This window comes from Apostichopus japonicus, chromosome 18, assembly GCF_037975245.1.
Source record: "Apostichopus japonicus isolate 1M-3 chromosome 18, ASM3797524v1, whole genome shotgun sequence".
Lineage (NCBI taxonomy): Eukaryota > Metazoa > Echinodermata > Holothuroidea > Aspidochirotida > Stichopodidae > Apostichopus > Apostichopus japonicus.
Genome location: NC_092578.1, coordinates 14,739,414 through 14,764,685, shown reverse-complemented (window position 1 = coordinate 14,764,685; position 25,272 = coordinate 14,739,414). Strand labels below are relative to the sequence as shown.

Below are 25,272 nucleotides of genomic sequence, written 5' to 3'. Positions count from 1 at the left end.
TGCTTTACTTTCTATTTCGTAAATCTTGTCGATTAATCTTTCACATGTTGTAGGTCTGAAATGTACAAGACAACACCGGGGTTTTTTATTCCTTTTTCTTCTGTGGATTGTTGCCATCTTAATAAATATCCCATTCATGAAAAATGTCTGCCAACATTCAGTTCCCTTGATTAAATATCAGCTGTAATATAACGAGCATTCCTGAAGAAACCATTTTTCAAAATAACAAAATGGCATTTGTAAGAGGACTTAAACTTTGATCTCACATTGCTTAGACAAATAACATAAGATTGTACAGTTATGATTTAATGTAGTTTTTATACCATTTTTCTCTTTATCATTCCTTTGCAAGGACTTAATGCTGTTTTTCCAACCATCAAGAAGGAGAATACCAAGACTTTAACAATCATAAATAATCCTGGAAAATTTTGCATTTTTAAGATTTTACTGTGGTTTTTCGTTTGTTGTTACCCAAAAAAAAAAAGGATAAGTTGAAGCTACAGTACAAACTTTTTCTATATATTGATCTTCCTTTTGATTCAGTAAACGCAGTAGTAGATTCTTCGGATTGGTTCCTAATTTTGGTCGTGAATAAATGTTTTTTAATTTCCTGAAATGGTACCAACTGTTTTTGTTTCTCTATAATTTTTTTTTTTTTTTCCCCTCCCTCCATTTCCTTGTCACTCTCTTCTTGTTCTGGTGCTCGTTGTATATTATGTCAAATGTTCTCTTTTTCATATTTTTGGTGGAAATGTACATTCCATCTCCTACGTTGCATCTCGGAGACGAAGAACGAATAAAACGGTCGCCGTAGCTTACTACAGAACCAACAATGGGACGCCTGTTGACACGTAGAGTACCTTGTGACTCTGTAGAAACTCTTTGAAGTCAGTCGCTGCTGAAAGAATGTGTATCCAAAAAAAATGACTGTTCCTTGGAAACATTTGATCCCTTCCCCTACCCCTCTTCCATAGATCTAACACACGTGCAGTGAAAAGGTTATGATACATGTGTAAGCTTGTAGCTGGAAAGGTAATAGGTTGTGCCAGTTTGTGAAATTATTAGCTGGGTTAATGAATCTTTTTGAGTTATTGAACTGGTGATTCTGGATGGTAGAATTTGGTTAAAAGAAAAAAACAATTCTTTGTTTCCAGATGAGTTTGATATTGTGATCAGTAGCATCTGTTTATCTCATTGAAATAACCTTTTCCCTACACAGCCTTCACACTGCCTAACTCATTCACTTCCAAACTTTTACTACACATACTTCCATCTTCAACAAAGAATTTTGCAGTTGGAAACACATTGAGAAAGGAGCCAAAAATATGTTGGCCAGAATTGAATTTGAACCAATGACCTTTGAATCAATCCCTTGTACCCAAAAAGAAAAAAAAATATGCTTTGATCTTGTGTCAAGTTAAGTATACAATTTTCCCAGTTAGTTTTTCATCCACTCTTGAAATGAGTACTTTGATTGTTTTAGCATGACACCATGAGAGACCAGAAGAAAAGGGGTGGATTTCATCTCGTAAGGGATCAAAGCCAAAAAACTGCAAGCTTTTGTGTCTTTTGGCGGTGAGTCTTAAATTCTTTATCTTTGCAGTAATTTAATGTCATGAATTTGTCGTCATTAATTAGGTTTTATTCTTGACCAACAGATGCTTGTTTCCGTTGCACTCTGCCGCCACGCCTCGCACAATGCAGCTACGTTTTAGCACTGACGCAGCAGCTGCAGCAGCATGAGTGACCAGGAGAATAGTGAGGAAATCTGCCGAGACTATTTGCGCAAGGCTTGCACCCGCGGCAGCAGCTGCAAGTTCAGGCACCCCCGAGGCACCGATAAAATGTATCAGTTCTGTCGTGACTATCAGAACAGCTTTTGCCATCGAGTCAATTGCAAGTTCATACACTGCTCTGCCGAAGCCGAAGACTATTACAAGGAGACCGGTCATCTGCCCCGGTCACTCGAGAGGGAGGCCTCCCCGGAGAGTTGGAGCGCCAAGAGCGACCGTCAGATCCCCCTCTGCAAGGACTTTCTGAGCGGACAGTGCAAGCGGGGGATGAAATGTAAATACCGCCATCGTAGCATCGGGGACATCGAGTACGAGGACCGGAGGCGTAGCAGCAACTCATCTTACCAGCCGGAGACCCGGATCAAATCCTCGCGTGACTCACCACGAGAGAGCTCACCGTTTGATGAATACAGCCACGACATCGCACGGAGGCGAATAACTTCAGAGCTGCCGTTCTACTCCAGGCAGAGCCGTCTTGATGAATACGCCAGCGGTGGCAGCATCTACTACGAGATCCCACGGACACCACGCTCAATCCGGGACTACGAAGAGGAGAACCTAAGGCTTCACCGCAAGCTGGAGGACCTGCGGAAGCAGGTCGACGACTTGACAGCTACCAACGAGGTACTCCTGGAGCAGAACGCCCGCCTCCGGACCATCAAGAGCGACGTGTCCGCCGTGTTGCTGGCAGAGTCGCACCTGGTCAGGTCGACTTCGGCCATCACCCCAGCACAGGTACACTTGACTGCTGCAACAGCAGGGGTAGTCCCTTACCCCGCCCGCGTGCCTGCCGCTGCACAGACAGCCGCTCAGGTCGCCACAGCCAACCCTACAGCACAGGTCATTACAGCAGAGCTGCAAGGCTTGCCAGTGTCTATTGCTTCAGCAGGTGGCATCCCCACAGCTTCCCTATCTTCTGTTATGTCCCCACAGGTTCCCTCCCACTCGTCTGTGCCACCTTCTGTCTGTGTAACCTCTTCACTAATGACATATCCTCTCCCTACCCTGCGAAATGTTGCCACGGTTACAGTGCCTAATGTTGCCACGGTCAATGTTCCAACACCCAATCGGCTGGGACCGTAGAGTTGTCTTCCCCACCCCCTCCCATCCCATGTAAAAAGCAACTGTTTTAAATGCTTCTGACAGGGCCTTCATGTAATAATCAACGTACTGAGGGGGGGGGGGGGGAGGGAATCATAGAACTAAGCAACACTGTTAATAATTATGCATCAATTCATGCAGAAACAACAAGGAGAACTTCCAAAATGGTCTACTTTTTCCTTTCATAATCAAATAAACCACCATTGGTATAATGTTTTCATATGTATCAGTTCTAGTTTGCCTTAGACTACAGACAAACAGTTGCTTTAAGATGTTAATTATACTGTGAGGAAATTATTTAAATTTATGGGAACAGTTATGAAATATATAAGTATGACCTTTTTTCATCTTTTCTTAGTTACTGATGTGAAAAGCTGAGCTGGTTGTGTCCAATGAACCCAAAACCAATATTTAATATAAAGACAAGAGAAACTATTTGTCTGCACTGTTAACACAACAAAAGAAATATCAACTCATTCGGTAGGACAACTTTCAAAGCGAATGCATTAGGGACTGCTTTGTAAATGAGAATTACGGCTGAAGGTTTCTGGGACTAATTGCACAAGTTAAAACACGAAGTACAGTATAAAGGATCTCGAATCTCGCACATGTTACTCACGGTGATCTGGTAGCATATAAAATAAAGGATCAAGGATTAAGAGAGGGGGCACAGATGTTTGAGGACTAATAATTAGCTGTAAATATAGTTTTGCTCAAACCTAGATACACAGTGGGATAACATTTTTTGTAGCATGTTTCACACAAAAGGCATGCCTTACATTTTACCGGTGTTGTCTTTTGAAGGAGGAAGGGTGCTTATATTTTCACCAGCCTGCTTTAGCTTGAAATCCTGATATGCCTTTGAATATGGTTGTTTAATAAATGTTGGTATTAAGTGAAAAAAGGTCAGCAGCCCTTATATTGATGTGGACCATTGATGTACAGTAGCTGTGGTGGTCAGTACTCGGACACTCTCTGTCTTTTCAACCAGCACCAATCAAAGTTTGATACCTCCACCAGTTCTGCAACTCGTACAAGTTTGGGATCCATCAGAATCTTAGACATACACCGTTAATGACCCAATTCAGCCAGGAAATTGATAACCAGTGATTAGTGCTCAGTATTTCTTGATGTCATCATCTGTTGCTATGACATAATTGTCTTCATATTTTTTACTTTAAAACGAGATATTAAAACTACCAAAGAGGAAAAATGTTGGTCTTTACACCATCAACGTACATGTCTTAAACATCATAGGCAATTAGATGTTGCAGGGTGTTACCTTTGTTTCAGAAGTCGCAGGAACACATTCTGTAAGAAGAAATTGGCAGACTTTCCATTCGCAAAAGAAAAAGCGTTTATGCACGACAAGAGTTTAATGAAATCACTTATAATTGAATAGCAGTACAGTAGGTCTCGTGTAGGTGTGTGTGCATGTTTGCATATTGGAGAGCATTTCAAACAAACGAAACTACACATTAAATCATCAGATTTGCTCAAAAAATTACTTGAAAATGAGAATATGAAAGTTCTGCCATTTTGTTTTTTGGGTTGCTACTATATGTTACATTGCTACTATATGCTACTATATGGTATATTGCAAATGCTTCATATGTTTAGAACATAACATCTGTTGCAATTAGCCCCTCACAAGTAGAACATGTGATATCCTTGGGCTTGGTTTCATTTTGCACTGTTTTATTTACATAAACCTCTTGAAGGGTTCCATTGACATTTGCCTTGGAATGCAGTGTTCGCTATACTTATTTCCATCTAAGGCCCTGAATTACAACACGCATTAGTCACTGTACAGGCATTTGCGAGCAGCCAAATTATATGTGTCAATAAATAAAGCAGTGAAAATACCAGGTTTATAGCTAAGTACTGGAAATGTAAAGATTATTCGACAGACTTACTAACTGATTTATCATTTGTTTTATGTTCTTAAGTCTACTGGCAGAAAGATGCCAGTGTTTTATTTTCTTCTACTGGCAAATGGCAAAATATACTGGCATATACTAGCCGGTTAAAAGCTCATATTTTGAGACCTGTATCTCGCCTTTGTTTTGCTATCATTTTACAAGCTTGCCAAACAGGTTACTGAAGCTACAAATATGTTCTGCTGCTTGCTCCTAGCAATATTATTTTGTTTCGTTAAAGTAGTGTACTGAGTTGTGCAAAAGACCTCCATTGTCATATTTTTGAAACATGAGAAACTAACATAAGCTTAGATTTTGTTAATTAATATCATAAAAGTTGTGATTTACAATGAGTGAATTAATGTGGCAAATAAATGTTGAAAGTTATTTTCTATCCTACCTGCAATGTGTTGTTTGCTCCAATTTAACTCTTTATTCTCTATGGAGGATGTGCGGTGATGCATGTATCTGTCTGTCTGTCCATAAAGGGACTTCAGTTGAATAGTACTGTATTGATGCCATTATTGGAGAAATCATTTCAGATGCAGCAGACTCCGAGTTGAAGGGAGTGAAGACTCGCGCACAAAGAAACGTCTGATGCCGGTAATCTGACCTAGTTTCGAATGAGGTGTAACAGGTGTTAGACACCACCATCGATCCCAGAAAATACACACACAGCTTGCTATTGTCGGTAATTAGACACTAGTGTATGTCAATACATACAGGTGCGGTCAATACCCACAACACAGTGTACATAGCAGCGATGTACATCTCAGGTCTAGCTAACGATAAGGAGGTATCACATGTACTGTCTGCATTTTGTAGCGACAAGAAAAAAACTTCACTTGCAAGCAACGAAAAGTTAACTTTTTTCATAGGGCGGCACTGGGCTGTTTGGGGCGAGTCTTCAATGCCTTTAAATCTACCTTCAGTGTTGGTGCTTTGCCAGGGCACTGTCATTTGCAGAGTCACAGTTCACGAAGTAAAGCAGAAAAAGTGAGATCTTCTGGAGCTGACAGAAGGGTGATAATGTGTAATACTCGACAAGTAGTAGTAACTTTTACATATTTTAAAAGCTGATTTACATATTCACTGAGTTCAAAGGTTTCTTGAGTATTGATTGTATCTATGTGGAGCTGTTAAAGGATGTCGGAATATGTGTTTCAAACCATTTCATTCTTCCGTTGGAAATGTTGAGAATTTTTGGTCAGGATGGCAAGGTGTCTGACATCTCTTTACCTGTCCTTCAGGTCCATCATAATTTTGTATAAATTTGCATTCATTTTCTTTTTCTCTCAATGATTTTGCTCAGTGGTTTAGTTCTATCCTTCAGCTATATGATTTCTAAGATGGTTTTGTCACATTCCGCCCAAAAATAAAACTTAGTAAAAAAAAGGTTAAAGAAATAGAATTTTATTTGCAAAAGTCGGGAGTCAAACTGCTCGAAGCAAAGACAAAATTCTGTTACTTCTTGCATGCGTTGAAACTATCGACAAGGCGTCTCCAAAAAAAAGTGATGTTTTCTTATTACTGGCAATTTTGGCTGTTTTTCGTAAAGATAAAATTGTGGTTACATTTTGACTAACCATTGCAACTTGTGATTACATAAGAAATGACATTTTTAGTTTTCATTACAACTTTATTAAATTTGGTTCATTTTCATATATTGAATGAATACAAAATATATTTCAGGTATAGAATTAAATATTGCATAGAGTACAATTCCTTCAATGTGCTAAATTGAGTTGTGACACATCTTCAGTTAAAGCTTAATCACAATATGTGAGAGGAAGTAAAATTAATTTGAAATCTCCTTTGATCCAGTCTCTAGATCTTCTCCATGATGAGGGAATAACCTACATTTACTTTCAGTACGATTATTAAATAATTAATTTATCATTAAATTAACTAAATTTTGATGTGTCGCTGACTATAGAAACAGACTGCTATCAGTCCAGGTTGTATTTCTATAACATTTTTAATTTTTGAGAAATGACCCATCAAACACCAATTTCAGCGGCTGGGCATTTATGTCTACCACTTGGATCTTTGGGGCAGTTTCTCAGATGCAAAAACAAATTCACAGTGTAAAACAAAATTTGTCAAAGGCAAAGTCATCTGATAATAAAACAATTTTAAGTCACCAATTTTAAGCCTTAAAGGAGCATTCCAAACATTACACAGGTCTGCTTTAAATCTGAATATCTTGAAAAACGGGCAATCGATACGGAAATGTTTATGGTAACACTCCAAAGTTTTCATCCCTCATTGCCTGTCACATAGCAAGATAAAAATTCTGCCTAATTTTCATCAATAATCCTTGTAAAATCCTGGTATAATAATCCTTGGGCATCGAGAACTATATTAGTTAATAAAGCCTGTGGACTTGCTTAAAGGTAAGATCACAAGGCTTTTGAAATATGAATATCATCACAGAAAACTTCATAAGTATTAAAAATTACAAATTGAAGGATTATATGGTCTTTACTACCCATCACCTTTACAAAAAGAGGACAATATTGATACTATCATGACCCTATTTTGTGTGTGCTCTATCCTTTTTTTTTTATTTATTTCAAAAATATATTAATCTGAACTATGCTATCTATGTTGGGTGGTGTTCCTTTAAGTAAGGTTTAATCTACCACATACCAAAAGGTTAAACAAATTACCTGAGATTATTTTAATGAGGCACGGGAACGGTGCTCAAGGCCCGGGCAGGAGAAGGGTAAAATAGAAATAGTAACCATCGAGAATTTCACAAACTAATTTCAAGAGCAAGGCAGTGATATGTTGCACAGGTTAATCTTAATACACTGTCATACATTTTCACTTAGATGCAATTGCAAACAAATTTCAATAAAATTTTAACAAAGTTATTAGTGATCAAAATTGTACTTGATTTAGAGCATTTGATGAGGTTCTATGGAAATGCCAGTAGAAAAGCTTCTCACATGAAGAGATGATACCTATCTTATTAAAGATGGCTACAACCTGCTGATGCTCATTCGGCCTTTGAGGCCTTCAGAGGCAAGGAGATTGCTTGGTTCCCAGTGTTTAACATCGGCTATTGAGAAAAGAGAAATATACAGTCCAACTTCAAACCTGACAAAATCTGTCCAAAAGTAACACATATTGTTAAAGATTCTTAAGGAATCGCATAAAATATTAAGTTCTAGCATAATCGTGAACAAATTGTTAAATAGTTTCCTGAAGGGGGAACATCTTGACATATATTGTTTTGATAGCTACATGATTAAATATGTAAACTGATAGAGGGGTGGAAATTGGTGACATCTGGATTCCCCTTTCAGATTCACTTCTTTCAATTCATTAAGTTAATTAAACTCACAACCTTCAGAATTAGCTTTGACAGTAACAGGAACCCTTTTGACTGGTAATGAAATGGAAGACATAGTCATTGCAGCAGACCTTGATTGAAAAGAGGGACACAGCACCTCGGGAGAGGGGGTGGGGTAACACCCCTTTGAAGAAAATTGGGAATTTTAGCTGGGCTACATACCAAATGGTGGCATAGTTACAGCTTAAAAATTAAACTTGCCAGTTTGTGTACAGAGTAAAATTTGTTGATAGCTTCATTTTCACCAGAATTGTTCTTCGCAAAAGTTGAACTTCATGCTTGTGAAACGAGTTACATATATTCATGCATGCTACGTGTACTTTCTTAAGCTTGTGTATCGTCCCCAAAAATTATAATTTTTAACGTCACAAAGACCAGAAATTGAGACAAGTTTGCAGACTGGACAATTAATTTTTGTTGCAAACACATGACAATCGCAATAAATGTATGATTCACACACAATATCAATACCCCTCAGAGATCTATCTAGGATGTTGCAACCACTCAGCTGATACTAAGTTAACTTCACCCCAGCTTATACAGAGGTAGAATTTTCAACTTACGATTCAAAGCCTGGTAGTACAAGAGACGCTCGTAAATCTTGTCGAGTCCGACAAAGTTCTTGGCATAGTACATCGGCCCTCCTGTGTGTCTCGGCCAACCATACCCGTAAAGCCTGTGTGGTGAGAAGAAGACATTTCATTAAAAATAATGGAATGGGAAATATTTTTAATTTAAAGTTCTCCAACTGCTGTTTTCCTGACTTCTATCTGCCAAATTTTTCAAAAACTGATTGGTTTGTGGGTTCAATTCAACTAATTTGGGTCAATTTGAAACATCATTTCCTACTATGAAATGTACCATTCTAATACAGTTTTCCTGGAGACAGAGCTTTTTTTTTCTGTTGAATTTTTATGATATTGTCATCTTTTTTCACTTTTACATCTCATTTAAGATATGATTTACTGGTAATACTAGTCTTCTGGGCAGAGAGATTTGGAATAAAGTACCTTGGGGAAGGTGGAGGGTGAGAATAAGGCAACATTAAATGGTGTGAAGACTCCCGCACAAGTGTACAGTCAATACTTGCAGCTACGGTCAATACCCACAACACAGTGTACATAGCAGCGATGGACATCTCAGGTCTAGATAAAAGATAACAAGGTATCACATTTTATTACTGTCTGCATTTGTAGCAACGAGAAGAAAAGTTCACTTGCAAGCAACGGAAAGTTAACTTTTTCAGAGCGCGGTTTGGGGCGAGTCTTCAATGCCTTTAATCAATGCATGACTCACCAAATCATATCAATATCTTCCTGACGGGAAGCAATGTTCTCCTCCAGAGTCTTGAATCCTTCATTGATCAAAGAGTAGAGGCATCTCTCCAAAATTTCCTGAACAAAACGAAAAGATGGTTATTAGTTGCACCTTGATTGAATATACATTAGTTCTGCGAATATCCTAGGCAGGGAGAACCATCAGGAAAGTGCTTTGAGAATCCCCCAATCCCAATATTTTTGTGATTGACTCATTATTCCAACAATTTTTTTTCTCCACACTGGCAACCTAATTTTCAAAAGGTCTTTGTGATGTTGTAAACCATCACTGTTTCTTATGATACAAAACTAAAAAAAGTACACAGTAGGCATCGCTATTTGTGACTGTTTCGGAAGCATGATATAATTGTAATTTCAACACACAAATTGATCTGTCCTGCAAGCTTGGGGGGAAAGCTATTACGTGGGCTAGGCCTACCTAATTAAATAGTCATTATTTGGCTAAATCGCAATAAGTAATCACCTTCTGCCTAGAACTTTTCTGGTAAACTTGGACATTGTAGGAAAAATACAACATTCTCTTCTAAGGGGAGGGGACCCAAACTGTGGGGGTTGGGGGGTTGGGAGGGGGTGCTAGAAAGTGTCTCACCTGCCTACTGGATAACCCAGCACTGCGTACAACTGATGCCCTCTTAGAAGTACAAAAGTAACCGCCAGCAGTAACCAGTGTGTTGTAACTAGTGTGCAGTAACCAGTACGGTGTGCAGAGACAAACTTACCTGTGGGCTTATTCGTCTTCTCTTGAATCCAGCTTTTTCACTGGACTCAATGATCAGTTTTTCTACTTCTGGGTCTGGCTGTGCGACACGGCCTCCAGGCTTTCCATAGTTGTACCATCCTTTACCTATTAACAGAAATGTGAACAAATCTGTGGTTAATTCCATACTACTTAAATTGGATTCAAAATGGTGGTTTCAGGGAAACATTGTCTGTGCCTTGCCAACAGAGCTTTCCACAACCAAGTTGATGGAATTCACCAATAACACTTTCCCTCAGGCCTAGGGTAAGGAGACCAGACGTCCCCATCTTCAGGGGACAGCCCCCGCATTCCATGTATCGTCCATGGATTCAAACTGTCCCTGGATTTGTCTCCACATTACATGTACCGTCACATATCATTGCAAGTGGACCTGGAAAAAATCCCTAAATTTGTTAAAGTGCCCACAATAATTTAAATTTTAACTGTTAATGGAAAACTTATTGCAGAAACGTGGGTGTAACTATACATATATAGATATATAGTTGGCCACGCATCATCCTTGGATCAGCACTAAACATTGATATGCCCTCAAGATCCCACCAGTCCCTTAAAAGTGTCCCTTACATCGTATAGTGCTGTAGATAACCCCTGATGTCAACAAGGGAGTCAACTTCAATACTATTTCCCCAGATTTTCTGATTAAGTATGATAATCCTACATGTGTGGGAGGGCCTGGGGGAGGGGGGGGGCAATCAGATAGTTATGTGACTGTCTCCATACCACTCTTTTGCCCTAAACGGCCTCTTTCCACCAGAAAATCTGCGATAGGACAGTAACGGTATCCCTGCCTGAAGCGGTCCTCTTGCCCCTCCCTCGTGATAAATCCAAAGTCCTTTCGACCTTTGTAACCAACGTCATTTCCTGAAATAAAACCATTTACAATGAATACATGTACATAGATCAACCATGATACTCTCACTGGTAAGTTAAAACTAGTTTGCATAAGAATTGATATTTAAGAATGTAACCACTTTGACAAGATTTGCCAACCTTTTCTCTGAGAATCAGCTAGCACATGTACCCATACTATTATTTATTTTATTAAAATGAAATGTCCACATATATTTCGAATCCCATTAAAGTTTAGAAAAGTACTTTCGTGGCAGTATTGAGCCTTCTAATTAATTTCAGATTTTGAATCCAAGCTCTATGTAAAATAATAAAAAATTTTCAAAGAGAATGAAAATATTATTGTTGGTACACTTGTGATCATTTAATAAATATCGCTGAAGAACGTTTGTGGCTACCACAGTTATGCAGAATGGGTTTGCAACCATTTGGCAATCTTAGCAATCTAAATTAAAGCTAGTGAACATCGCAGATCTAAGCTTCTGAAGCACAACATTAGGGGTTGCTTTTGCTCCAGTCATCTCACTTACCTGCGAGGTCTCCAACCTTGAAGGCACCCATAGCAAACCCAAAATCTTCAAGAACTTGATCGACTTCATGGGGTAGTGCTCCTTCCTCCAATAGGTAAGAGGCCTGAAAGGGAAACATGCAGCATAGTAAACGCATTGAAACTTATACTCTACTACTACTATAGATAGCCACGAGTGGAGGGGCCTGTGCCAGCCCCTCCCCCGCCCCCTACCCCCAACAGGTAAGAAACCTATAGTAAATCATGCAGCATGGTAAAGGCATTGAAAATTATACTATACTACTACTATAGATAGCCACGAGTGGAGGGGCCTGTGCCAGCCCCCTACCCCCCAACAGGTAAGAAACCTATAGTGAATCATGCAGCATGGTAAAGGCATGGAAAATTATACTATACTACTACTATAGATAGCCACGAGTGGAGGGGCCTGTGCCAGCCCCTCCCCCCCCCCAATCCCCCACAGATTTGTGAAAAGCCTAAAACAGCACATATATAAATTTGAATTAAGTGCTCCTTTCAATAAATGTAATCCTATGTTAGAAATTGTTAATTGACCTTGCTCCATGTTATGGGGCAGCGACAACTCTCATTCTTCAAATAAAACACTGACCCTATCTTTTTACCCAAAGATATTTTGTACAAGTAATGATCATTAATGACATATTTTCATACATGCATTTTCTTGGGGAAACTTGATTTGACTAAATTTTACACGAGGCTACTGTTTGTCATATTCACCTCTTGAAATTAAATACCAGTTAAATGACAAAAGGAGTCTTTGCTTGTGTGTACTAATTTCTCAATGATGTGGGGGGTGGGGAGGGGTAAAGGGATGGGGAGGGGATGTTGCTCTTACCTCTCTTACATATGGGCCTAGCATTCTGTTTCCCACAAAATGAGGACAATTTCCAACCAAGACAGAGATCTGCAGAGAAAAATCATAGCAATATCAAAACCTGCTCAAAACAGGTCATTCGATCACAAGACACATATAATGTATGACATTATTTCCTTGGAATGAATTATTGTTTGTCCAAGCCTGTAGCTGAAGGAAAGATGTATATAGGGGAAGCATACAGCATAAATACAGTTACTGATCATACCTTTTGTGTTGTACAGTGGTATACACTGTGTCCCTTTGATGAAAGTTTTAGATTTGAAAGGGTGCTACATATAGCCATTCCCTCCAAGCTTGTAGGGCTATTATATATGCGGCATCAATCATATTTGCATGTTGCTAAAATTGATTTCACGCTACCGAAAGATCACATATTATAATGCGTACAAAAGGTGAATTCTTGCCGTTTGCACATTGTACACACGATGATAGTTTGGAAGGTCACAAAAGACCTTTAGAAAATCAGGACAATTTAGTTTGCCTGCTGGACAATGTATTTTCATTGCAAAAACGGGAAAATCTTCATTAAAAGGAACGTATGGTAACCCTTAAAGCAAGTAATCTGGCATTAATCTTGCAAGTAATCAATATCTATCACCTGTTATCACTACCTCTTACATAAATAACAAAATATTACTGTCATTTGATAACTTGAAGGTTCATCAATATTGCCCCCAAATATGCAAGAAAGTCGAATAAAGGTCAAGCATGCTCATAACTTCAACAAGTGTTTTACTACCAACCTCAATAAATTTTCCCTCAATAAGAAATTTAATGATCTAATGTAGAACTCTTGAAAGTCTGGGAAAATTTTCTGATATGTCAGAAGATCAAAACTCGAAGTGAACGTTTTTTTAACAATTTAAGCAAAATTAGGCCAGCGATTCTGACAACGCAAAAGAAGTTTCGATTGTCAGGCCCTCTGACTTTCACATATTTACCTACAAAGGCTCTTTGCATTAGATAAGCAGTTCGATAACAGTCTTTTTTCTCTCTTTGACCTTTAAAGACCAACAGTACAACTCCCAAGTTTGATAATGGGTGACCATATTATTTGAAGTGGCAACATATTTTGAGGAATACACTCTTTTTAAAGTTTATGTTTGCTGCATGGCCTCAAATGTACCTTGATTGCTTGCTTGATGGATTTTATATAAAATACTTCTCAAATTTTTGAGGATAACAGACCAACATTTCTAGCTGTTTTATAATTTGTAAACCAAAAACGAAATTAATTTGATAGTCTTTATCCAAGGTTAACCACGGTCAACGATGAGCGAAGTTTAAGCCCTGTCAATATACGCTCACTTTCAAATCGAAGACAAACCTTTCGCAGTTTCTTCCCTAGTTCCATAACTGTTGCCATGGTTTCAGGAGAGGTCCTTTTTCCTCTGATGTTCTCCAAAAGTTTCATCACATGAGCTGGAGAGAAGAAATGAGTTCCAACGACTTTCTCTGGTCTTGAGGTGACTGACGCCATCTAGGAGAAATGATAAGATCATTATTCTATACAAAGACTCTTATAGGTGACTGACGCCATCTAGGAGAAATGATACGATCATTATTCTATACAAAGACTCTTATAGGTGACTGACGCCATCTAGAAGAAATGAAGATCATTATTCTATACAAAGACTCTTATTTGAAACCTATTAGAAGGAAAATTCAAAAACTGAGCTACTCTGTCTAAGCCAGGGATTTTCAATTAACTTTCTGCAAGTGCTTGGAGAAAGAAAGAAAAAATTGGTTGGAACAAATGGCCAGACAGAATCAAATCTGACTTTACCTAGATAGAGCAAAAAAACAACAACAGGGAAGTAGGCAGACAGGGTGTGAAAGCCTTAGGCCTTATTTAATAGGGTCAGCATACCTGATTAGTGCATGATTGTCGGCCAAGTTTTGTTCACAGGACGGATTGAAATCATTTTGAGGGCTTTTAGGCTTTTGTATTCAATTCCCTTGCTTTGTTTTCGATATTCTTTCAATATTTGAAGTTGACATATTTTGAACCAAATGTGAACTTGAAGCACACAGCTGTGACATCACACCTGTACAAATTGTGACAATTTCATCTATCCATATCTCAAATTCCTATGAAGGAATTCCATACAAGTTTCACCAGGATGTTAAGTATTAAGTGCGCCTCTTTCACTTGTCAAAAAGAAAATTTTCCTCTGCACTATACTTTTAAGGACACCTGCCTTATTATTCTTCATTATGTTTCCTCCCTCATACCAAAGTATCAGAAGATGAGACCCCTTTCTTGGAATAATCCCTAATTTAAACACAACTTCACACACCAACACCCACTACCTCATCCTGAAAAACAATTAGGCATCATTTAAAAATGTCTGCAAATTATCACAATACACACAAAAGAAAGAATCTACTTAAACATGATTCCTACCTGATCAATATCTAACCCGGATGTATTGCTAGCCAGAATGGCGGAGGGTTTGCAAGTCTCATCCAGACGTCTGAAGATCTTTTTCTTCAAGTCCATATTTTCAAAGACTGCTTCGATGACGATGTCCACATTCCTCAACTCGTTGTAATCGAGAGTTCCCCTCAGAAGAGATAATTGCTGACCAGCTTTCTCCTGAGAGAGCCGCCCCTTCTCAACGTTTCTTTGGACGATCTTTCTGATCCCTGATAGAGTCTTATCCAGATACTGACAGGATAACAGAATTTGAAAGAATAAAATTAAAGTATGCAGAGGAAGGCAAAAAACTGAAGCACCTTCTTCATCTTTATTAATTGCTTAAATAAAGAAACTGCACCCCCAATGAATAATTAATAAGTAGTGCATTTAGGGTAAAAATATTGAATCTGAATAAAGGAGGATAAGATGACATTGCCTGGGAAAGGGGTCTTAGTTGAGGGGTTCCTCTCTTAATTGTGGGGGGGGGGGGTAAAATTGATTTTGAAGGGTACCTTCATGAATTGGTTCCAGATTTGAAGTTTAAAAGCTTAATCATAATTTCAGATCAGAAAGAAAAAAAAACCAATGTAAGATTAGGACAGTTGAGGGACTGTTACTAGAGACAAGTTGCCTTTCTGTGCTCAAAAAACTACAGATTCCAGACATATTTTTTTAAACATGTTTCAAATCCACCCAGATAGTCATGTAACATTGCACACTTAGGACATGTCCAGGGAAATTTTGAAATGGTAATCCCATACTCATATAACTATAAAGCTAGTAATAACAAGTACTAATCACCCCCCCCACCTTCCCCATTTATCAATGTTACTTTTATCAAGTATGATGTTCAACTCTTGCTTCCATAGAAATGTGAGTTCTTTGGGTTTGGAAACTCAGTAAAACTGTGAAAAATCCCATTGGAAAAGGGGAGGGGCAAAATAAACACTGGGAGTATTAGGGGGTGGGGTAGCTTCACTGAACTGATTTCAAGGTTATAATCACTCATGTTCTGGTATAAACATTTAAAAGAACAATTTGCTATGGGCATGAAATAACCATGCTAACATGTTAAGTTATTTCAACAACAATGTAACACAACTTTAAATTTTATTTCTAAAACATTTATAAAGCCCTTTTCCGTAGGATTCAAGCCTGTGCTGTTTTATACCCCTGCACACACCCATGCACCCATTCAAGTTACCCTTAACTCACTACATACTCCTATTCCCCCATTTTAAATACCCTAAACTCACTACATACACATACGCCCCATTGAAGTTACCCTAAACTCACCTCCTGGTTGACCTCTACCAGTTTAACAGGTATCCCACTGGCGATGAAACAGGCTGCGATGCCCGATCCCATGGTACCTCCACCAATCACGGCAGCCTCCTTCAACGCCATAGGGGTGGTGTTCTTATAATTCACACTACCACCTGGTGTTTCCCACTGATATTAAGAAGATGGTAAAACAGTTATGTAGTTTAAGGAATACATTACTGGCCCACGACCCCTTCCTCCTCCCCTACTTCACGCCCGATATGCTAGAGAGTCAATGGTCAGTTGTGTTCGCTCTTCACCACTCACTTTTACAGCCACCATCTAGAAATGTCATTGGACGGTCAGAACCTCCTGAAAAGCACTCAAGACTTTCAACATTTTCTGGCCAGCTAAACTTTGGGGCTTAATACTGATAATCATATCTTTTAAGCTAGCTATACTTGTATACTTAAGTTATGTTATCCGTCCAGTGTCCAGTTCCCTTGAAAATGAAAAAAAAAAATCTTGTTGGGTTCGATGTAATAATCTGTAATCCCAATTTACAGAAGATTCTCTAATCAGATAGTTGGTTTTGTTGTGAAGCAGAACTTAATAAACTGATATTACCTATTAAAATATGGGAAGACCTCCAACTCCTGCACCCGAAGAAAATATCACGTTATAGGTCAGTTTCGAAATGAAGAAATATCATTTACCAAACATTCAAACTCATTCAAACTTATCTTTATTAATCCATATTCCGAATTTGAAAGAAAAAAAACAGTAGAAATCATTTTGCCAATTATTAACAGTTGTAGTTGTTCCTGATGCGTTTATGAATCTACAATCTCACGGACACATGAAGACAATTGAAGAATGGAAGCTGGTACACATACAAAGTTGAAAAAAAAAATGAAAGTCGTTTTCAAACCTTTGGCAGTTTTCGTTCGCTAAAGAAAGCATATTGTAGAGCCCTACTCTGGCCAGAGAAGAAAAGGGCTTGAACCAAGGAGGCCTCCCTGTAAGGAACAAAAAAGTAAAAAATCCTTACTTCAATGCAACGATACCTTGATGATGCGATTGTTTAAGTTAGTCTTTCAAACTGTACGTAACAACCCAAGACTGGGTCATAAAATAATTTTCTGCATGACGCAGACTATTTCCTGAACATTTTTTTTTTTTTAACCGATGTTACACTGGTACAATCTTTAATGGTTACAGCAGGATGAGCTTCTTTGATATTTACACACAGTAAAACATTTGACACTACTGAGCGATGTGGTCAAGTGGTTAAGGCAGTGGACTTGTGATCTAAGGATTGCAGGTTCGAGTCCTGGCCAGATCATTGCGTTGTGTCAAGGCCCTTTATCTCCATTGCCTCCCTTCACCAAGGTGTATAAAATGGGGACCTGTGAGATAAAACTGTCAGCTGGGCGCTGTTTAGCCACTGCCATGTGGAGGGATTGTCTCTATGTTTGACAGGTTATCGTTGACCGGGGTAATATTGTAAAGGGCTTCGAGCCTTTGGCAAAGGCGCTATATAAAAATATGAAATTATTATTATTATTACTAGTTAATACTCCGACTGGATACTTTCTCTGTTGATTAAGTGCTATCACTGAAAAAGTTGTTTTGTCAAATAACGGATTCATAGTGGACATTGAATAGAGCAGCTGGGAATTTTGAGTCACGACTCTGAAGCATGAGATAGACATGTGGGTCACTGAAATAAAACTGTTCAGGAGATGCTGGTGAACACAAAATCATCGTAAGTCTTTGTTATTAGAAACATAAAATCACATAGAAATAAAAAAAATAAAAAATTGAGTATTCTAGTCTTCTTCATCCTCAAGAGAATGGTAATTGTTTTTTGCAAGAAAAGATGAATTTGTGATCAGAGCTTGATTTAAAATTTGAGACGATGTTTCAATTAACTTACTTTTCCAGACCATCTTCATAGGAATCTGAGTTTACAGCAGCCTCTAGGGCTTTCACGTTCAGTAACGGGCCAATCGCACCTCGGGATCTCTTCTGGATCATGTCATAGGCAGCTATCACACAAATAAGAAAAAATTATTATAATTTTCAGAATTTTTTGACAATAATATGAAGCAGTATCTACATACTTGGTATTTTACATTTAACAGACACATGGAATTGATATATTTTTTAAAAACATTTAAAAAAATTCATGAATTGAAATCAGTGCGATCTAAACTTTTATACGATGCTTGGTTATTTAACTATTCTTGGTCAGAGCATACACTAATATTTGTCATATTTTCATGTGTTTAATAATTTGATGTAACACCTTTTACTTTTTGAAAAATAAAGATAAAGCGAGAGAAAAATGAGTTAACTTTGTCCAAGAAGCTTCTTCTTGTTTACTGGCAAACGACAAACTCCACTGACATTTTAGCCGGTAAATAACCCAAATTTGGAAGCCTGACCACTGACTTTCAATCATGCAATCGAAACATTAGCAACCGCCAGTTCATGAACATGATTTGTAATGATGTGAGACGGCGGAATGGTCTAGTAAGACTATTATCGTTCTAGGTTTAAAAAAAAAATCAGCAATTAGATGCATGGCTTGAACTACAAATGGACAAATTTATGCTCAATATGCAAATTTCATTGATAAAATTTTGTACTAACACCTACAATGCAGAATAAAAATGTGAAATACACTCAGGCATAGAATTCCACAATTTTTTACCAATAACTCAAAAAATATCCAGTCCTAAAATATCTACTGACTAAAATCTAGTTCTCGCTATCATTTTCCTGCATTTCAAGACACATCAGTTACAGTACAGGCTTCTGAGGTCAGCCGTATAACATTTGCTGATAAATGAGCAGTGATACCAATCTGATATTACTGTAGTTATTGAGAGAATGTCACGATACTTTGAATGACCGTTGCTAACCCACCTTACTATGTGTATACGTTCTTAATGTCTACTGACAGAAAATTGCCAGTGGATTTTTTTCTTCTAGTGGCAATGGACAAACTCCACTGGCATTTTAGCCAGTAAATAACCCAAAGTTGAAGGCCTGACCACTGACTTTCACTCATGCAATTGAAACAGTCCATTAGCCACCACCAGTTCAAGACTACGATCTCACTATCATGTGCTGGTATTTCCAGGTTTCTACTGTACTATATCATGTTTCGTTCTATCAAGTGTGGGGAAAAATTGTACAAGTTACGTTGTTACTTCTGAGCTATGAATCTACACTGTCCTTTGTTATATCCCTGCCGAGGCCAATCTTAAAGTTGATCTAAATCATTTTTTACATTTCCAAAGGTATCCCCAACACTTGGCTCAGGCTGCACAAGAAGCACTCACATATTTAAAGGTTTTCATAAAGCTTAACTACATAATAATAATGATGATAATGATAATGATAATGATAATAATAATCATAATCATAATAATCATAATAATAATAATAACAATAATAATAATAATCATACTGCTACTACTACTACTACTACTACTACTAATAATAATAATCATATTGCAGATGAAGTAAGAAATGGATCCCACTTCTTGGCTTCTCACCATCAAAAACAGCCGAACTGATTTCCTTTCCTTTGACTTTTAGTGTGCTGACCCTCCGTGGCCCGACTGGTTTGGATTCTACAGTTTTGGCAAAGCTGATGGCCTCTGACAATATGTCACCATAGATAACCTTACAGGAAGAACAAAACAAAACCTTTTGAGAAATTGGAATATATCATTTGGGACTAGACATGATCACCACCTTTCAATACAAATATCTTTTATTTTGGGACAATAAAAGATATTTAATGCAAATGGTTGTGTTTCCAATTTATCATCTTGCACATTGCAAACACATCAAAACAAACAAAAATAGTTAACTTCAACAGGTTGTAATACAGTTTTCTAATCCCCCTGCTTCCAAACTGTTTCCTTGGCGACCGATGTAGTGATTTCCCTCGGCTAGCCGACGGATGCCATCCAGCAATTTTTGGCAAGCAATGAACTTCACTTTCTTGGAATATACATTGTAAAACACAGCAATAAAAAAAAGCAAAAGCCAGGTATACATACCTTGTCCACAATTCCTTTCTCAAGGGCCTTCTTGGCAGAAACTGGCATTCCGGTTGTACACATCTCCACCGCCGATGCTAAATCAGTCACCCTGGGTAACCTCTGAGATCCAGTGGCAGCTGGCAATATTCCAATGTTTACTTCGGGAAACGCAACCCTGGAAGAGAAAAGAAAAAAACAGATGAAATTCATGGAATGACCAAAGAATGTAAGCATACATACGGTAGGACTGATTACTACTATTTCTGAATTTCTCCGGGAATACCAATTGACCTAGTCGGCCATTGAAGGTATAATAAAGCTACCACCAGTAAAATTTATATGTTCATGATAAGTAAAAATATAGATAAATAAATAAAAACAATTGAAACCACTGTTTTATTGTGAGGAAGTCACTTGATCACACATTACCTTCAAATATCATCTCATCCCATCCTGTCACATTGGTGAGTTGGTTTCGAAGGTTGTTCTTATTTCAGTTTCAATTTCAAAATCAATTTCTCTCTAGTTTCATCTACTACATGTTTTTGTATAAACTTATAGCTACCTAAAAACTACTTTCATGACATAGAAAACTGTCACTCCTTTAAGCCCACCCAAGACTGCCTGACTGATCACGACACAACTCAACTTGACCGTTAGAACCTAGTTTCTGATAGTCCTGAAGACCACATAGTGTAATAACAGCACACTGAATGACTGACAATGGCAAAGAATGAGTGCTTTCTGTTGCAAAAATTAATTTTCTGTGACTTGTTACATTGGCTAAGTCCTGACAGTTTGCACACTGTCACGTATGGTTTACCGTCTTGCATGAAGTTTACCTCGCAAACTTGTTACTGATGAAATATAAAGTACACATCTTCTCACCTTGCCTTGGAATCGATCAAACGGTAATGGCTGCCGAGTGCTAACTCCAGGCCGCCACCGAATGCCACCCCATGGATGGCAGCTACCACCGGTTTAGATGAGTTTTCAATCGTATGAATGACTTTGATCAGACCTGGTTCTGTAAAAGTACATTTAAAGAGAGAAGACAGATTATAAAGACCAAATAAAGTACTGTGTTGAGGTTTTGTGATAAGTTCTCCCTAAAGTTTTAAATATTCATCATTGTTTTTTATTTTCACTTTTATAATAGTCTCTTAATTTCTTCAAAGTAAGCATTACTTTTATGTGAATTAATAATACTCCACAAATATTCCAGATCTCACAAACTTATCATTTCAACGGAAACTAGAATAGGATTTCTAGCAATAAATTACTTTTTGTTTTCTCCATGTTTTTTTTTATTTCCCAGTCAGTTGGCTGTTGTTCATTTATACAATATAAAACAATATAAACAATATAAAACAACATTTATTTATTTCATGAGTTTTCTAATTTTATTTAGTGCCACTATTTATTTTAGCAACAATAGCAGCCATCAAATAAAGAAAATTGCTGAATTGGTTTTGAAATATTCATTTCCAAACATGGTGTGGAAATAAAGGGGTTTGGGGGGGGGGGGGGCAGCTTCATTTCTTACAACAACACCTTATTTCTTTCACAATTCAAACATTTATAGATATTGTTGGTACAATTTAGTTTAGAATTGTTGAATTCTTTCCCAAGGGCTAGGAAGCCCACAGAAGCACATTTGAAACCCTATCCATGTGTTAATCATGGATGAACACCTGCCGATTCCGATCTCTCTCTTTACGATGAGTGTCCAGAGAGTTACGAGGCAGGGGTGCAACCATCGCACTCATCTCTGCTTACGGGACCACCGTTTATTCTCTCCATCTGACGGATCAGAATGTACCTCAGCATCTGACCACTTTCTGAAATACTGAGAGAGGTGACGGCCCCCAATCCATCATCACTGCAGTGTGGCTATGGTGATTGAAGTTATTTCAAAACCATAGAAACCGCAGTTCCGATATTCCAAAGTTACCAGAAATAGCAAATCCACAGAAGAGTGATCTGCTCAACGACACTGCAAATGCAGAAATTAGGATATTTTAGTCAAGAGAATTCTCGTGCCTGGTGAGGATTTAAACCGGGAACCTGACGATTGGCAGGAAACCTTTGAAACCTCCAGAAATGAAGACTGGCTGCCGGGATCATGTTTGCAATTATTAATTATCAATAATTTAACGTCATTTGAGTATTTTTACATAGTACAGAAAGAGACTGTGATCTTCCAAACTCTGTCAGCGTAATGAAGCTCATATCTGAGATATTTATAGTCAGCTCACCTCCTAAGTTTTTCCCACTTTGAAATTCTTTAATGTCAGCACCGGCTGAGAAGACACGCCCATCTCCATGTAAAACGATACTTCTCACAGATGGATCTTCATTTGCTTTCTAAACAAAATATAACAAAGGACCAGAAATAATGAGTGGAAATGTAGTACAGTGAAATGAAAGGAAACATTGATCGGTGTACGGTCGTGATAACGAGTAGCCTAAAACTTACTGCAATGATTTACTACTGTTGACCATTAATTCCATGTTACGTGGTTCACTTGGAAGGACAACACAAAGTAATGCAATGAATCTATAATAAGCTGTGATGTAATAAAAGCCATACTGTACTGCACACGAGATAATGTATATCACACAGACTCGAAGTATGAGTACAACAGTGCCAGTATGTGTGGAAGTATCTACAACTTCACCTGGTACAGTATGGCTCTAAGTGCTAGTAGGAGCATGTAATCCTGCCTTATTATGGAGAAGGCCAAAAAAACGAGAACTTATTTGCAAGCCCTGCCATTAGCACCATTAAGGGCCCTACAATAAAACCTATAGGCTATAATGATGATATATAGTATCTGTACAAACTTTTACAATTACCTTTATGTTATCAGTGATTGCTGCACGAACTGCGTGCCTGTTTGAGAAAAGGGAATGACAAATTGTGAAAGAAAGAAAGAAGAGCGATATTCAGTTGGACAGACAGACTTAAATTAAAGCATTTAATAAAGTATGTACCCTTCAAACATCTCAAACACTGGCCAGCACTTGATAACAATAAGAAAGTCAATTACAAATTATGCATTTTCCTTTCGAGTAGATATCAATAATCACATCGACCAATATTTGGAAGCAAAAACAAAGACAACTGCTATCCTGCTCATGGATATACTGTATTCAACTTTCTTGGTGCCTCAAAAACTTCCTGCCCCCCATCTCCTGTCATCAAGACACAATATACAATAGCCTCACTTCACCAAATGCATGCTGAACTCTAACTGGAATTCTTTCAACTTACACATTAAAGGCATTGAAGACTCGCCCCACACAGTAATGACACCTTGTTATCTTTTATCTAGACTTGAGATGTCCATCGCTGCTATGTACACTGGGTTGTGGGTATTGACCGTAGCTCTGTATGTATTGACTGTACACTGTGTCTAATTAGCGACAGTAGCAAGCTGTGTGTATATTTTCTGGGATCGATGGTGGTGTCTAACACTTCTGTTACATCTCATTCGAAACTAGGTCAGATTACGGGCATGAGACTTTTCTTTGTGCGCGAGTCTTCAATGCCTTTAAGAGAAACTGCACTAGCCTGGTAAAAATATGTGCTCCAAGACATTCTCCCCCCCCCCTCCTCCTCTCAGCCCCCCTCCAGGTGAAGAAGATTCCCCTTTGCTATCGTTATATTGATAATTACTGACAGTACAGCACATGGATTTGAGCATGTAGGCAAAATGGGAAAAACAGCAGAGCATTGACTGTACTGAAAACAATGTGTGCTGCTTTAAATAACAAACTGAATGCGCGAAGTGCAACCAAATTTATAAAACACAATACTCCACTTGAAAACCACAACATAATAAGTGTCTGAACTTGAAAGTGACCTAGAAGTTTAACTTACTTGAGTGCATTCATTGGTGGATTCTGTATCCTTATCAAGGCCACACTACCATTCTTCGTGAAAACAGCCATGTTATTTCTAGTACTAGTTAACTGTTGTTATTCTTGCAAAACTTGTTTCAACCCAGTTCCCTGGGCACTCTTCCACTACGTTGCATGAAGTTCAGCCCTGCATAGCCTTACAGAAATCTTATCGCAGCTGTAATAAAATAGAGATAGGCTAGACTCCATTAACCAATCACTACTAAATGAAACTGGATCTTATGATGAAGGGAACCCTGGTGATAACACTTTGTAAACAGTTAGATGTTTACACAAACCAAGTACTACAACCCAAGGCCAAACATACCAAAGGTCATATCATGCACTTACTGTATCATACCCTAAAGTTAGGTTTGTTGTAACGAAATTGCAGAGTCAGCCGGTAATAGTATCGCTTTATAAGCACTGGAAAACGTGAAGCACAACATAAAATAGAGTATATGCATAGTTTTCTTGCTTTTCATGATTCAGCTGTAACTACTATTGGAGCCAATGTTTGCTGCAGTGCCGACGACAATTTCTAATCAAAGGATCAATCTAGATTTGTTCGAAACTGACTTGTTCCTTTTAATAAGTGCTAAGACGACTTCTGTCTATAGTAAAAAGTAAAAGTTAGATTATCAATAGGCCTAGTAAGTTATACTAACACTTTCACCGTACGCTGGAAAAATGTCTTGAGGTTGCAATGTAAGTCATCACAGTCGACCAATTCAGCGAAATTTCCGATAAAACATGGGTCAGGCCTAGCAACCTTAGTTTATTAAATGTGTGAAACAAGAGACGTGCAGCAAAGTGAGGTACATACAGTAGGTCTAGAGGTGCTCCTGTCTTCCATTTTCTATCGTAGATAAAACATTTTCTTTAGGTCAGCCTAGACTTTCATTAACAGAGATAGAGAGCGTTCGCGACAGGGATTGTCTCTATATACGGCCCTGGGATTGTCGAGGCAAGTTATTCTTGAATGAAGTTGGCATGGCGCAGTCAATCTATATCTCCATCGACTTCAACGTACAGTCACAGAGATGACAGCAGCCTGGACGAAATTTGAA

The 25,272-nt window shown here is 38.2% G+C and overlaps 3 protein-coding genes across 5 annotated transcripts in view; 1 reads left to right on the top strand and 2 right to left on the bottom strand.

The window, feature by feature from the left end:
• The window catches only part of LOC139958959 (zinc finger CCCH domain-containing protein 10-like), a 9,152-nt gene extending 3,940 nt beyond the window's left edge, over positions 1-5,212 (top strand). Inside the window, exons 3-4 of one of the 2 annotated variants that reach the window (XM_071956420.1) lie at positions 1,659-2,528; positions 3,253-5,212. In XM_071956420.1, the coding sequence (XP_071812521.1) occupies positions 1,740-2,528; positions 3,253-3,264 (801 nt within the window). In that variant the 5' untranslated portion in view covers positions 1,659-1,739 and the 3' untranslated portion in view covers positions 3,265-5,212. Of the gene's footprint in view, positions 1-1,658; positions 2,983-3,252 lie in introns of those variants that run through there. The other variant, XM_071956419.1, reaches the window with a different exon arrangement.
• The window catches only part of LOC139958957 (glutathione S-transferase LANCL1-like), a 74,973-nt gene extending 51,408 nt beyond the window's left edge, over positions 1-23,565 (bottom strand). The window contains exon 1 of one of the 2 annotated variants that reach the window (XM_071956418.1): positions 23,556-23,565. The gene's annotated coding sequence lies outside the window, so the exon portion shown is untranslated. The remainder of the gene's footprint in view (positions 1-23,555) is intronic. The other variant, XM_071956415.1, reaches the window with a different exon arrangement.
• On the bottom strand, positions 4,333-25,272 carry LOC139958954 (peroxisomal bifunctional enzyme-like). Its single transcript, XM_071956409.1, has 19 exons — positions 24,871-25,272; positions 24,183-24,380; positions 23,156-23,192; positions 22,555-22,663; positions 21,185-21,323; positions 20,315-20,471; positions 19,802-19,931; positions 18,172-18,283; positions 17,164-17,251; positions 16,266-16,421; positions 14,955-15,218; positions 13,875-14,027; positions 12,506-12,574; positions 11,651-11,753; positions 10,992-11,132; positions 10,231-10,355; positions 9,471-9,568; positions 8,738-8,850; positions 4,333-7,880 (listed from the first exon to the last, which is right to left on the bottom strand). The coding sequence occupies exons 2-19, from the start codon at positions 24,251-24,253 to the stop codon at positions 7,801-7,803; spliced, it is 2,145 nt and encodes a 714-aa protein (XP_071812510.1). The 5' UTR covers positions 24,254-24,380; positions 24,871-25,272; the 3' UTR covers positions 4,333-7,800.

What these genes read in the sequence shown, in the direction of transcription:
- LOC139958954 (XM_071956409.1), bottom strand. Translation starts at nt 24,253, where the DNA reads ATGGCTGTTTTCACGAAGAATGGTAGTGTGGCCTTGATAAGGATACAG. An exon ending in CAGTTCGGCTGTTTTTGATG is followed by an intron (nt 18,284 to 19,801) that starts GTGAGAAGCCAA and finishes TTTGTGTGATAG; the next exon opens with CTGCCTATGACATGATCCAG. An exon ending in GAAGACGAATAAGCCCACAG is followed by an intron (nt 9,569 to 10,230) that starts GTAAGTTTGTCT and finishes CGTTTTGTTCAG; the next exon opens with GAAATTTTGGAGAGATGCCT.